This window comes from Anser cygnoides, chromosome 5 (genome assembly GCF_040182565.1).
Source record: "Anser cygnoides isolate HZ-2024a breed goose chromosome 5, Taihu_goose_T2T_genome, whole genome shotgun sequence".
Lineage (NCBI taxonomy): Eukaryota > Metazoa > Chordata > Aves > Anseriformes > Anatidae > Anser > Anser cygnoides.
Window position 1 is genome coordinate 4,491,352 of NC_089877.1, and position 15,844 is coordinate 4,507,195.

At 36.5% G+C, this 15,844-nt stretch overlaps 1 protein-coding gene across 10 annotated transcripts in view; it reads left to right on the forward strand.

Moving 5' to 3' along the window:
- Nucleotides 1–15,844, forward strand: part of INSC (INSC spindle orientation adaptor protein) — a 145,239-nt gene that overhangs the window by 41,533 nt on the left and 87,862 nt on the right. For 7 of the 10 annotated variants that reach the window (XM_013177806.3, XM_013177805.3, XM_066997436.1 and 4 more), the window contains exon 2: nt 1,635–1,725. The exons of 1 other annotated variant lie outside the window; for it this stretch is intronic. In XM_013177806.3, the coding sequence (XP_013033260.3) occupies nt 1,673–1,725 (53 nt within the window). In that variant the 5' untranslated portion in view covers nt 1,635–1,672. Of the gene's footprint in view, nt 1–133; nt 682–1,634; nt 1,726–14,674; nt 14,755–15,844 lie in introns of those variants that run through there. 2 more of the 10 variants (XM_013177804.3, XM_048070192.2) reach the window with 2 other exon arrangements.

Here is a 15,844-nt window from a genome sequence, read left to right on the forward strand (position 1 = left end):
CTGTATATACAACATATACTATATGATTTAAAACAAACAAACAAACAAACAACAACAAACGAACCAACAAAAAAAAAACCCAAAAAAACAAGAAAGCCTGTTGTTCATATCAGAGTATCATGGGAGCAGAAGGATGCATGCTAATATTTTCTTACTTGGACAAGTGAGAATTCAGTTAGAGTCTATCAGGTATTGGATGCTGGTGATCTTTTAAAACCAAAGTTTAGCGATATTTAAATTTCCCCCAGAAAAGCAAATAAGATTCTTCTCACGTGCATGTAATGAAGTATATTTCAATATTTGTTAAAATTAACTTTGTTACTTCCAGGAAAACTTGAAGGGGTAGGATGGGGACAACATTGCCCAAGTTATCTGGTGCCGTACTGGGCAGAGCATGTTGAGTGTGTTACTTTGTATTTCTGTGTTTAGGGCAATGTCTGTGGGATTTGGGGGGCAAAAAAAAACCCAAGGACGTGCATTAGCAATGAGATTGGTTTGCTAGGAAAGATGCTGAGGACTACTCTGTGTCAATTAAGAGCAATTTGGAGTGGCAAATTTCTTAAATGACTGGCTGACTCAGCTTGCAGAAAGTAGCCAGTAACAAAATGGCAGAATTTCACAAGTGGTTGCATCAAAAATCTTTTCCCTCAGTTGGTGACAGAAACAGCATTAATTTCTTGTGTATGTTTTCTGAGTAAGATTCATTGATCCTTTTATTTATTTATTTATTTTCCACATCTAGGAAAGCATTATATCCCCACTGTTCCTTGCCTCCTCCAGATTTGTTCATCTCCTTGTTATTCTTGAGTCATGGCTTAAAATTCTCCTTCAAATATTTTGCATTAGTTCTTTCTGCAGCCATGTGGATGAGTGGGGATTGCTTCACCATTTCTGAAGACTAACTCTGCTCTCATTTCTGCTCAGAATATGCATTGATCCATAGTGGGTAATGCCCTAATGGAAGATGGGGCTAACTAAATGGAGAGGGAGGGAAATGGCACCCTCATTTTTTGCATTTTTGGCACCCTCTTACTTCCTTCTGGTACAGGGGTTTTGGATGCTTATCCTGGCCATGAGGTATAAGGGGAAAACATGGAGGATAATTTATACAGTGTTTTGAACTAATAGAAAAATGAAATTGTGTATCATGGAGGAATCTAATATTTCAATAACTTAGACTTCAAGGGTCTTTCTGTAGATGTAGTGCTATATGATCCTGAAATTATACAACTATGCACTTGCTTTCTGTAGTAATCTTTTATTTACGTGATAACCTGAAGAATTAGTTTTACTAAACTGATTTTTCTCTGTAGTGCTAGTTAATGCAATATGACTTAGAAATGATACTAAATAATAACTGTTTACTCAGTAGTGTGTTCAACCCAGATGGCTCTGACCTGTGCAGTAATCCAGGAAGTTCATGAATATGCAAAGCCCTATGTTTCTTATGCCATGAAATGTACTTATTGGCCTTTGTTATCTGATGGAGTTGTGTAATAACCTAAGGTAAATAAGCTTTTTGAATTGTTTCTGATGAGATAACTCCACAAATCACTAGGAGAATGCCATGCTACACTGGACTGAAGAGGCTTGAGTTTCCCTGGGTTTACTAAATGACTTTGTTTTCTTTCTAGATTCCAGCCTATGGAAAAGCATACATAAGAGGATAAATATGGCTTTTAAGGGTGAGGACCACTTAGATTCCCTTCCGTTACCTGTTCAGCGGTAAGTGGTACACTCATTCATGCTGACTTGAGTGATTAAATGCCTCCAAGGCTGCATCTGCACTTTTTTTTTTTTTGAGGATCCAAAGCAGATTAAAAAGTCATGTTAAACTCAGTTTTAAATAATGTCCATACAAAATCTTGAGAATGAATGTGAAATCCAGGCTGCATTTTTCAAGGGATTTTCAAATTTGTATACCTGCAGTGTGGTAAGTCACGACAGCGAATATGCGGTCAGCAGTTTAAATGGATGAGCAAGTTTGTGATAGAGATACAACTGTAGGTACTGGATTGGTTCTTTGTAATGATGGAACTCACTGGCATCCACTGTACTCTGCAGGCTGCTGAAAACTATAAATATACATTTCTTGAACGTGGTTTGGTTTCTCTATTTGTAACTGTGGTAATGATATTGAAGTTATAGCGTAATCTCTTCAGACCCTGGGGGCGACTGGAAAAACTGGTGACTCTACTATAATAAATCGGTTTTTATAATCTGGCTGCTGGCTGAGAGCTAGTATCTGTAGTATAGTTTCATGTTTAACTTAATGGAGGCTGCATGAAAAGGGAAAAATGGATAATGAATATAGTAAATTCGTGTTCTCATTGAACTACAGTCTTGACAGGTGGCACAATTGATTTTTGTGGCTGCTGAATACAAGGATAAAATCAGAAACAAGAAAGATTCAATTTCCTTTTTTTTAGCTGTCTTTCTTCAGGTCAGGTTGTAAGTCTTTCCTCTAGTCAACTGGCTGCTGATATGTAGTCTCAGAATGCAGTGTTTTTTTTTCATGAGAAATTTGTTATTCCTCTGTTTTTCCCAATCTGAATCTTCCAGCAGATATTTTGATAATGCCATCAATTTTATAGTTACTGAAAGACTACTTGTGTATGTTGTCTTCTGGAAGATATATTATATGCAGGAATGTAGTTTGGGGACCCCATATACCAAGGAAATCAGTATTATTTATTGGATTCTAGCCAAAAATTGCTTTAGAAATTGGCAACTCCTAGTAGTCCTGGGTAACCAGGTGTGGCATGGACTGATATAAATAGCAATGAGGTGTCCTGTCATTCATTAGTTTAATTTTCTTCCATGGGATGTAACTGTGGAGTATTGCTTCAGAGGCACACAACAGTGGAATCAGATTAATGACTTTCACTTGGAAAAGCTGAGGCAAACCTAATGATCAGATAAGGTACCAGATATCTGGAGTAATTTCTTAGTGATAACTAATGGTTTCTGTAAGCTGAATAGTAGATTAATAGCAGACCAATTAGTATGCAGGAACTCCCATTGCAAACTGAGCTGGTGAAGACTCATTGGAGTGGAAAACTAGCTGCAAACAGGACCAAAGGCAGTAGGTCCTGTGGGTGGCAACTGCTGGTCCAGCTTGATGCTGGGAAGTTTTGCTTGCAAGTTCATAAATGAGGGTTTTAGCTGCAGACTGCCTATGCTAGCAACTGGAAATGTGTAGTGGGAACAATATATGTGGTGCTTAGATATAGCATCAGCACAGAACTGAAAAACTGAATTTGTAGTTTAGAGCTCTCTGGAAAGGGAACCTGCCTGCAGGTCAGTTCCTCTCTGTGCAGGGAAGCAGCAGGATGCCACAGTGCTACATGAATAAAAATGTACTGCCTTACATCGACTCCTCATTATGATGTGTCTTATCACAAGAAGTTATCTGAAGAAGTCCCATGTAGCAAGCACTATGTTCTGACAAACTGCTTAGTCCAGCAGGGCAATTTTACATAGTGAAGTTATAAGTAAACACTCTTTTGCCCCGGGTGAATAAGAACCTATTCTTTTCCATGTTTATTCTGAAAGACAATACTTTTTCTACTTGAGCATTGCACCAGAGAAAGTCCGTGTAACAAGAATGATGGGTAGAGGGAAATTGTTAGCGGTCGACAAATGAAGGCATAGGGAAGGCTAGAATTGAATATGAGGAAATGGGTATTTACTGTAAGATTTTGCGGAAAGAACACAGACTGGAACAATAATGTCCAGGAATTGTACAAAATGTTTTTCATTTTGAAAACCCTTAACATAATAGCTCTACTGAAGAAATTGACTTTGTGTGATTAAGTTACTTATCTGGGTTAGAGAAGGGAGTGGTGCAGATCCTATAGGAATTTTTAAAGGATTTAATCAGGTTTCAAAATGACTAGCGAGATTCAAGGATTATTTATCTGCTGTTCCTGTAATCATGCCTAGGATGTATGCCTGCCTCGGCATTCCAGTTCATGCTCCTGCTTTTTGTGAGAGGGGCTTGAATTAATTTATAAGAAATGTGCTGCTGTGTCCTCTCAAAGGGAAGAGGTAACACAAATTCAACTGAGGTTAGTTAGTGCTGTGTAGCACCGTGGCTGTTCCTGGCTTCATGTTTAGCTCAGAATCTTTTGAGAAGTAAAACCAAACACATCCTCTGGCAGCAGTATCTGTTTCCGTAGGAAAAATGTACCATATACGTACAAATTCCCTTTGTTTCCACAGCAGCCATTAAAGTCAACAATTACCTTGGCTGTATAAGGAGCTTAGAATTGGGACCTGAGATGATGTGCTTCATGAATTGTTGTTTACATTATTCTCTTCTGGATTTTGTGGGAAATCACTGCTTGTATTGGAAAATCTCTAGAGTACTGACTCACTATTCTAGTAGCTTTCTAAAGTACTGTCAGACCCACCTTCTGTAATTGACATCTAGACTGTTAAAGATGCAATACTTAAAGATATACAATATCCTGAAGAAAAACAAAATTACTGGTACAAAAACTTTGTTTCACTGAGTCAGGAAATTACAACTTGTGATGATTTTTTCTTAGAAAACAATTGAAGATAGTTCTATTAATAAAAACAACAACAACAAAAACAAACACCTAGTTAGTCTCTAAAAGCTGTCATTAGTCCTACATGAAGCACTTTACATGACCATAAAGAATAATCTGTTGCCATCAGTAATGTCCAGCTCACTTTAGCATGTGAATTGTGTATATTCACTAGAGTTGTATATAGCAACATTCTGTAGTGTTTTAGCATAGCTTTTGAAAAATATTCCTATTTATTTGCATCTATTGGAATTGATTTCCCACATTTCTGGTGAATTTTTCCAGATAGGGAAGACAATGTTAAAGAAATCAATTTTTATTTTCTGTCCTTCTCCTCCCCACCTTTGTAACGAAAGCTCATCAGTCTTTTTGTTTGCTTTAATTTAAAACTTAATGTACCATTTTTTCATGGTAATCATAGTTTCTTATACTTTCCATGTTGCATAGTAAACCAAAATTAACCTTTGGCATACTGAATATAAAGTCATTCAGCTAAACAAAGGGTACTCATAACAAAAAGCAAAATAGGACACTGTTTTTGTTTTCCTGGGTCATGTTTGGTTTGCCATTGCAACTGAGACAAATTCAGCATGATCGGACATATTTGGGAAAAAAAATGCTTTTTTAAATATAGGAGGATTGTCTGTAGAAATTAGGTATTTAAAAACAAAACCAAAAAGACTTCATCTTGCTGAAAAAACTTTAAATTTGTTCTATATAACCATCAGTCACTCTTGAAAATGAAGTGCGGGTGGTGTCTTCCTGAGGGTCCAAAATGCAATACTGCTGTACTGATTAATACATTGTCTAAACATTTTTACTGTTTAAAAATGGAAGATGATCCTGCAGATTATAATTTCAACTTGCATAAGAGCAAAGGCAATGTTGAATATTTAAAGGTTTGTTTTTTTGTTAAAAGTGAATACTTTGAGGACCAGAAAGATGAGCCTATTTTGTATCTATATTTAGGATTTTTTTTATTGTTTTAATACTATTATTGTTTTCTTGAGGAAGTTTACATCATTATTAGTATATATATATATATACTTTTTTTATCACTGTGCTTTAGATGAAGGAGGTGAAGCAGAGAATCTAGACAAGTCTTTCAACTCTAGGTACTTACAGTTAAGACCTCTGGAAATCACTTCCTTTATTTGATCTCCCTGAAGTTGGAAAAGGGGATAAGGGATAAGGCCATAAGGGACTTCTGTGGCAGAGCCAAAAATGGAATCCAAGTTTCCTGCCTCCCAGTTCTTAACCAAAAGGCAGTCCTTCCTCTTTTTGTTACTTTCTTCCCTTTTTTTTTTTTTTTTTGAACTAAAGATCTGAGTTCTATGAAAGAGAACAATATGAATGAGGTCACTCCATGTGTATTTATAGCTTCACTCTGCTCTTTAAAATGTGCCATGTATCTGCAGGTGTTCTGATAACTTTCCTAAAGGATCTGCTTAGATGTCCTGTTATATAAATTAAGATTTACATGCCCTCTGCAATTAAGAATATATTAAAGTGGCAATCATCTCTTAAGAAACCCAGATTTCTTACAGTAGGTCTTTTGGCTTTTTTACCTTATATATATATATATATATATATATATATTTTTTTTTTCTCTTAACATTTCAAGAAATTAAAAACTTATTTTTTGTTTCTGCATGGCAGGTAGTGGTGGCTGGAGATCTGCTCATTGCGCATGCATGTTCACTCCTCTGGTGAAAGGAACTGTAGAAGTTGTAGTAACTGTATCTAGTCTGTACACTGTGTCAGATATGATGGAAATTACTGAAAGGGGGGAGGTTCATAGAAGGATTTAAGAAAAATTCCTTTCTAGGGATAACTTTACAGTGGAAGCAAGAATGTAGTCAATGTAACACAAGTATGGCCAGAGAACCCAAACCTTTTTCTCAGCAGAAGATATGAACCAGACTACCATCTCATTACAAACTGCAGGGAATTCTCATTGGATTGTTCACATTAACTTGTAGGTTTTCATTACACAAATAGAAAACAAATGCTTCTGAGCTCTAGGTTCTGAAAACAAACGTTTCTGAGCTTCTACATTCCACCAATGAAGTGATGGGAACAATTTTGTCTTCTGCACCTCTAACTACTTTGCTGATAGCCCGATAGGGAAAGAGTTATATATTGAAATGATGCTAGGAAAAAAAATCACAAAACTAGAATAAAAAAAGCTTTTATTTGGGCTGAATTGTTATTTTGACAGAGTGTTTGCCAAAAGTTGAAAATTGAGACTTAAAGCAAGTGAAGTCCAGAATTATGCTGTAGAAACTGCATTGATTCGACTCATTTTCCTCCTAGATCAAGATGACAAACACGCAGACATTGATGGAACATATAGACATATAAAATGAAACAGATGGAAGTTTATAATGGATTTTTCTTAAAGGAAGCTACATTCTCAACCAAAAAAAAAAAAAAAAAACAAACAAACCAAAAAAACAAAAAACAACTTGACAAAAATATTCCTAATAAGAAAGATAACTTAAGGATTTTTGGAAAGCAAGATGCATTTTTTCCTGCTTATAAGCTGAATTATTTCAAGGGCTACACCTTGGATTTTACTTCTAGAATGTCATATGGCCTCTGTACAGCTGAGAAGAGGTGTTTTGAGAACACTGAATTTGAGGTACAAGACACATGATGAGTCTTTCAACGTCTAATGTTGCATTCACATGTTCTTTATTAACAAATGCAACACTACATAGGGCTTTGAGGCAAAGGATGTATCATCCTGTTGGTCTTCCATCCATAGTGTCTAAAATTATACCAATACCTTGTGATTTAGTCTGCAGAGTCAAAGGCGGGGAAATTACATTATCCTGTCATTTTTTAAAAAAAAAAAAAAGTTTTGGGCAAAATTGCACAGGAGTGTTTCTTTTTATTCAGCTAGCCAATGACTGCTTGCCCCTTGTATTCTGCAGGTGGTGGGGATCTGTAGGTCTTGATGCCGTATGTTCATGAGGCTTTAAACTGAAGTTCTGGTCTGTAGTGAGTTTGGGGCAGCAACTAGATTTGATTGCATGTTAGTTCATTGAAATATTATTTGTTTCATGTGCCTACTTTCTTAAATACAAAACCCTCAAGTGAATGATTCTTAGGGATGTGACTTCTGTGAATTAGTCTGAATAGAAGCTATTCAGTTTTATCTCAGTCTGGTCTATTTTTTTAACAGTAGCTGTTAGCTGCTACAAAACACCTTTCTACTTGCTGCATATCTGCATGGTTTCTTCAATTTGTTACCATTTCTGTTATTAGGGCCAGCCCTCACAAGACTCACCTCACCTTTCCATCTTTTAATAGCACCTTGACTCTTCAAGAATCAGCAATCTATTTATAAGAATGCACAACTTTAAGACTGTGCTCAAGTTCATAATTATAAAAAATTGTTTAAATATAGACACTCTAAATGCTTTGTCTAATCAGTGATTGTATATGTCCTTACACTGCTTAAGCATCTTCATTAAGTTCTGAAATCTTTTTTTCATGGCTTTCTGTAGTGTCTGCTGCTAATAATAAAGGACTTGTTCTGTATTTCTGGCTTTTCCCACCCATGTCTGCAAACTGAACTTCCTGTCAGATAAGCACTTCTTGTGAAGTGGAAAACAACATCTGTATTTTCTATTTGCGTTTTTTAGGCTACTTACTGTTCATAGATCTTGTCCTACTAATTTGAACCCTACATTCCCTATAATTGTTTTTATTTGGATGATGTCACGAACTCGTATGTCATGGCTCTTTAAAGCATTCAGACAAACACTGTAAGAAACTCTAGAGAACAAGTACACATTTTTTGTGATACAAGAGCTGAGAGTTGAAGGTTTTCAAAGTTCATTGTGCTTACATGTCTCTATGAATTGCCGCTCCATAAATTAAAAAAAATAAAATAAAAAAAATCAAGAATGTAATGCTTGCTATGGAATTGGAAAATGTTGAAAAAACTTTTTTTTTAGCAAGCTGTAGGAATAGCATACTACAGAAGAGAGGACGGGGCTCTGCCAGCAATGCTATCAAGTTACCTCCCAACGACAAGGAATAAATTCAGTTATAGCATAGATCAAGGCACTGATGGTACCTCATTTAATGAACCTGTGTTCTTTTCATTTTACTTGGTCACCCTAGAACAATTCAGCGAAGAATTGTATAGATTCAGAATGGGAGCTTACCATACTATGAAGTAAGTATTTTTGATGTTAGTGTCTTATTCCACCTGTGACAAAACTGAAAGCCAGGTTGTTAGCAGGGGCTTTGATGGCAGTAGCTAAAACAGGTATGTGTATCCCTATGCTGCTTCTGGGAAGGATTTTCAGGTGTTGCTAGTTGACTGGATTCAAGGGATGGTGTTAGTAAAGTAGTGACTATTGATTTACCATCATTTTGTGGCACTCATGAAAAATATGAACTCAAATGTTTTTTTCTTTGAATACATGGGTAGAATATCTCTGTTCCTATACTCAGGATGTTAAAGTGTAGGTCAGCAGTTTAGCTCATAGGCAATAAAAATAATTGGACTTCACTTGTACTTTATGCATTTTTGGGGTGTGCAAGTCTGCCAGAAAGTGAGATTTTTTCCTAACCTTTTCATTCTGATGGTTTTATCACTACAGCTTTGCATTAATTGTATATTATGCTGCAGAAACATATTATATTATATTACTTCCCAGAGCTATGCCGTATAATATTTTATGTTGAACTGTATTAGTCACAAAAGAATTTTGGCTTTTAACCTGAAGGGAATTTGAGTTTGTCCATTATAATAATTGTGAAGTTGGGGTGACTTTAAAATGTGAACAAATTGATGAATTTAAACAATCTATTCAATTTGCCTCACTAGACCTTTTTTTCATTAACGTTGGTATTTCGTATTTGTGGCTTGGTGTTAGTTGGGAGCATTTTTTATTTTAATTGATCATCATCTTTCATCCTTAATGACAGCTAAGAATTCACCCTGAATCCCTCTTGTCAGGGTCAAGAACATGTTTCATAGTATGTGATGCATACTGTGTAGATATCAAACTAGTACTGCTATAGCCTTTATCATAAGAAGTTTGATTATTTTCAGAATGCGTATTTTGAAACGTGGAAGTCTGTAGAAGAGACTTTTATCTCTGTGTGTATAGAGGACATAGCAGACCCCATCTGCCTGGTGAATATCTTGCGTGTAGGACTTGATATCTTTTTCAGGGAGGACTTCATATTAATGCCTTTAAAATAATGGAAAAAGAACTTGCCTGAATGTTAGGTTATCTGCCAGTCACAGGTGGTACTTTCTGGCTGTATTTTACCAGTATTTCATGAATTTTATTGTGACATTGAATTAGTTATCCTGTCAGCTGTGGACCCTGAAACTAGTTATTCTAGTCATTGTTTTATGGCTTGGACTCCACAATTTGTGCTTTTCAGCACTCCATAAATTTTTCCTTGTCCTAACAAGACCTACTCAAAGTATTTGTATGTTGTTTATGGTTGGTTATATTTACTTGTGTTCTAATCTTCCACATTCTTGCTTTTCCATAGCATATTTCAGAAAATCTACTGATCAGGTTTACCTATATTCTACCACTATGTTGGATGCCTGTGCTGTTTTCACAAGACAGTCTTGCTAGTTTCTTTCTTTTTTTTTTTTAGTTTCATTTTGCGTGTAGGATTTTCTTTCGTGTTCACAAATCTGACATTGTAAATGATGCGTTAGTCGATTCAAATGTTTTTGATTTCTTTTAGTCTACCAAATGCTTCTACATCAGTTTGAGACTTAAGGTCTTGACAGCTGTCTGCTTTGTGAAGTCTTCTAGTAATGTAGATGGATGCTGGAAAGTTTGTGGTACATTACTGGTATGGTGAGAAGCTTGTGATTTTTTTTTTTAAATCATAAAATATTTTTATTTCTATTGCCATCTTTGTTCTTTAACTCAGAATTGGATTTCAGCATTTCTTGCCTATTATAATGTTGCTTTACATTTATACCACTGTAGCATTAACATTCTGCTCTTTTAGTTCACAGGCAGTGTCCCTTGCACGCCCCACATTCTTATTCACCCTCGACCTCCCGCTCATATCTGCTTCCCCACAAAAAAAGACAAGGTAAAATTAGACTGGAAAATGTTTGGTTTTGGTACCATCTTCAGGAATACAGGCATCTTACTTATATGTCATATCTTGCCTATTTGCCACAAAGACTTTAAAAAACAACAAACCCTTCCCCACTAAATACCATAATAGTTAAATAGCTCCTTTGAGGTGCTGCTGACAGTAATGTTGTGTAGTTATGTTAGAATGCTATTGCCACAGGTAGTTGGTAAGAGCCCCGTTCTTGACTTTCTATATTGTTTATGTCAGCTTTCTGGCAGTAAAGACTACTAAGCCTGGACTGCAAGCATACTCCTTCTGAACCCAGTGTATTAGCTGTGGAGAACGAACTGCTCCCAGCAATTGTGTGGCTAAGGAGGAGAAAGGGATGCAGAGTAACAGACACTAGAGCGCTGAAGGATCCAGACCATCATGATAACTTGGTGTGTTTTGATATGCAAAAGAAGGAAGGGTTGGAGGAAGCCAGAGAGAGCTGCATCCCACAGCATGCAAGCCTGATGCTCGCAGTTGGCCTCGTGCAGTCACTGAGCAATGCTGCTGCCTGCCTGGCAGTGATGCTGTGCTTAAGGATTGAGGCTGATCTCTGGCACTGTCTCCTGGGTGTAGGAAGGAGGGAGCCAGAAGTGGTAATGCTGGCATTGGCAGGTCATACTAAAACTAACTGGATGATTGCCCCTCAGCTCCACCACAGCACGGTATGTCTCACACCCTGTCTGTGAACTGCACCAAGAGATTTTCCACTACACTGACTGCAGTTCTTGGTGTGCATCTTGGAAAGCTTTACTTTGTGTGTTAGTATGTTTTATCACATATGGAAGAGTTTGCCGTTAATAAAAGTCTTCAGGGAGGCAAAGTTAAGTAACATTAAACTTAAACAACCCAGCTTACAGGGAAAACAGATAGTGTGGTGTCTACTCTCTGATTTGATTACTTTCCATGTCTTTGTAAACTTTGACAAATCACAGTGAAGACTCTTTTTTCCCATTTACATTATGGGGTTGGAAGTCATCTATTTTGCAAAACTGTTTTGAGACTGACCTTGTATGCAATTTTATGCATATCATGCATTCTGGTGTTACTATTCTGCTGGCAAGAATAAAGATCCATACTCTGCATGTCATTTAAGCAGCTAGGCCATATTGTTGTCATGTATGTAATATAGCTGGAATTATTCTTGTTAGCTCTGGAAGGTCATTAAGGGTGAAGTTCTGGCTGTTGACTTCATTATATCCAAGACATCTTTCCTTGTAAAATACAAACTTTGGAGCATTCCAAGGACATTCACCTTACTGAGCTAACCAAAGAGGAGGAAAAGAGCTCAAAAAGGGTGAAGTGGTCCTCTCTTAAGGGAATTAAGGAGGGAAAGGGAATAGTCCTTCTTTTCATGCAACTCTGAAAGAGAGATGAAACTAATGAAGGGATTCTAAAGCTCAAGAAATTCACTGAATTTGCTATTGTTTTATTGTGAGAAAAGGCAGTGTTGCCATCTGTCTCCAAAAGGACAGTAAGGTTTGTTGAAGCTTTAATTTTGAGCATTGTACTTCATTCCTCCTGATTCTACCCTGGTTGTACTACTGATTAATTTCTCGACCTTAAGCCGAGCATTTTGCCCTCCTGTATCTTCCTCTACTTCAGCTGGTGAAATGCAAAGGAAGCCTTTATTAACAAATCTCCACAAGTTGCTGTTCTAACGATAATTTCGAAGCACTTGATATGTTATGACCTCATATGCCTTGTTATTATGCATGCATCATCCAATTGCACTGTTGTCGGTCACTAATGTTGAATGCTATATAGCTGCTGCTTTCAATGAATGTGCAGAATGTGCTTGTTCACAAAGACCGACTTGTTCCTTCTGTGTGCAATGTTTTGCCTTCATTTTTATAGGGTCTTTGCCTGACACGTAAGTTCACTAAACCCTTTTCATCAGTGGCTATAACAGAGGATGATGATTAATCATGTATACCTTGTCACTTCTGAGGTGTTTTCTTCCAAACTGATTTAAAAAAAATAACTCTATTAAGGATATTTTTAAGATTTTACTATTTTACTTATTAGATTTTACTTGTCTTTTCAGCTATTCAAAATACTAGTACCAGATTGTATTGAATACAATATATTTGTCACTTCAGTTCACATTTCCTGGGAATTTCTTCCTTAGTTAATTGCCTGGTCTGTTTCAGTCTGGTTCACTGCTGCCTAGGGATGGTGATCTTGTAATCAGTTGTTCAGTAACTTGTAATGAGCAAATTTAAGAAAGCCAGCAGAACAATGCTACAACTTTGTAAATGGTTTCTTGCTTTTTTTCCCTTTTTGACAAATAGTAGAGTGATCTTAAGAAATATGCTAGTCTGACCCCATTTCTACTCTCATTAAATTTGCTGGTGTCTGTTAGTGGCTGGTTTTCTGAGTTCACATTAACCCTGAGGGACTTGGAGTGATGGAGTAAAATGCATACAAGAGTTTAATATTAAGCTGAAATGTTAGCAGTGCCAGTTGATTCTTTTTGCTCCTTACAGCATTTCAGATGTGATGAAGTATATATATGTTATTTTAAGGCAATAAGCCTAAAGGACTATAGATGTGCTTTTTTTTACTTTCTTAGAGGAAAATCCTTTTATGTTGCATGTATAGACTATGCTTCAGGTATGAGATTTCTATACCTTACCTTTTGTAGATACTTTATTGTTGAAGTCATTCTACAGTGCAATGGAAATAGAAAGCATTCACATCAAGAGCGTAATATTCTGCCCAATTAAAGCTGATGGAAATATTTTTCCCATCTTAAATGGGAGCAGGATTTTACTCAGAATAAAGAGTCGATAGGGGTAAAACAAGGGAAAGATGAGGAAAAAAAATACTGTAAGAGAAAGAGGAGGACCAGGAAATGGTATCAAGACAGATCAAGGTTATTCAATGGATGGCAAGATGGTTGAAGGCACCATTTTAGGAAGTGCTGTAGGGCAAAACTGTCTTATTCAGTGATAGCTGTGCATACACAAGTGTTCCATTTTGGAATTTAACTTACTTAGCATTTTGAAACTAACTTTGTAGATGAAATTTGAAATGCATAATGCAGGAAGTTACTTCATTGCTACAGCAATGAAAAAATAATTTTTATATTCCATATTCAAGTAGGATAAGTTCACCTGGCATACCTGTAGTTTATAAATAAGTAAGCTTAAAGGTAGAGGACATTACATGACTATGAATCCGTAGTTTCTAACTAGTCAGGAAGCAAATGTTCACAGTGCAATATTATATCAAATTTTTCACTTTTAAAAAATAGTCTTCTGAGTTCAGAGCACAAAGCTAATCGGGAGAGCACAAAGCTAATCGGGAGAGCTAAATGCTAACTTGACCTGCCTCATGTCTCCTAATGGCCAGCCCTGCCAGTAGAGCCAGTATGCTGCCGAGGAACAGGGTGGCTGCTGGTCGCTCTTGGTAGGGTACCGCCTGCCTGTGGCAGAAGAGCCTCAGATGTGCTCAACAGACTTTGACCTACTTGCTTATGGTGGCATAGCTGAGAAGCATTGGAAAAGTAGCCAGGATGCTGCACTTTCCAGTGTAACTTTGTGACTATCCTTGGAATTAGATTTATAGATTGGACTCTACTGTATCATCTGCATTGAGGAGAGAAGTTTATATGCAAAGAAGGTCTTTATTCAGAGGGTGAAATTACTGTTTGAATGACTGTTGACTAACTCACTTTTGATTTTGGATTTGAATATATCATAGAAGTGAGGAATAGTTTAGTTTGGAAGGAATCTCTTGAAATATAGTTCCATCTCCTGCTTGCAGGAGACTTTTTCTTTCTTTCATTTTTTATGCTGATACTTCTCATGTATTTGTAGACTGTTTTTCAAAACTTTGATCAATCCTGATTTTGTTGTAGTACATGTTAGTCAATTCATTTATTGGATAAATGTGGAAAGAAAACACAAAAGACAGAAAAATACTGGAATGGGGAAGCAGTAAATTCAATTAATGATTATCTATTCTGATTGTTTTTCCAGTTTTTCAGGACCCAAAGTACGGCAGCAGTAGTTCTCTGCAGGTTTATGCACCAGGCTTGGATTCTGGGCCAGTGGCTTCAGTGAGTTGCAAATATTAGAGATTTTTTGTATTTGTGCCATTGATGAAAAATGAAACTTCCACTTTTATTTTTGAGCTTATTAAAAAAAAAAAAAAAAGACACTTTCAAAACTAATTCACCTAAATCAAATTAGTAAGGCTAAATTTTTCAGTCAAGTGTAATGGCCTGTCTTCAGGGCATAGAGGATGAGATCATTCATGGCAGTGAGTTAGTGAATATTACAAATATCCAGCCTGCGGAAGTCAAGAGCTCCCCATTCACAAGTGTGTAAGTTGAGTTCCCAATCTGAAGAATAACATTGAAGTAGTCAGGCTTCCAGATTTCAAATGTCAGTATTTATATGGTACTATTTTTTACCACTTTATTATAATCCAGTGCACCTACCGGAGTGGAGAAATATGGTAGAGCAGTATCTCTTCATAAACATTTTTAACATTCTTTTAATAGAAATTTCCCACGTTAGGAGCTGATGAGTAAAGCTAATTTCTCCTATTATCTTTGTGAACATTTGGCTCACTACTTTTTAATTTAATGCAAGTTATGGATATTCATAATATACCTTTGGTATGCACACTCCATTTATAGTGCTATAGCACAGAAAACTTGATTTCAGCATATTCTTCTACCAAATCCTTGCAGGATCTTGTTCCAGAGAGCTTCTTAAACCTGCGTGTGGAAGAAATAAAACAGTTCCATATGTTTCAACAACTTATTGCTACTCTGTTTATCCTCTGTGCTTTTATCTTTTGTGAGCATTTGAGTGATTAATTCTCTGAGGGTTATCATTTCTTTTTACATTTTCCTATCTCTCCTGGTGTCTCAGGGAAAGGTTTTACCTCACTACTGTTCTCATTTTGTACCTGGTGCTTTTGCTGCTGACACTTCAGCTGATAATTTTCTCAGAATTGCTTACAAAGGTTATACAGCAAAACCCATACTATAAGGGGAGGTTGCCTGTCCATTTCTGTTAGCTTTGTATATACTTGGTGTTAGGAGAACTCTTTTCTCCTATTCAGTGTTTCAGCCAGACCCCTCTCAATGTATGTTTGTAGATGGATGCTTGCCTGTGTTATTACAAAAACATTTTTTA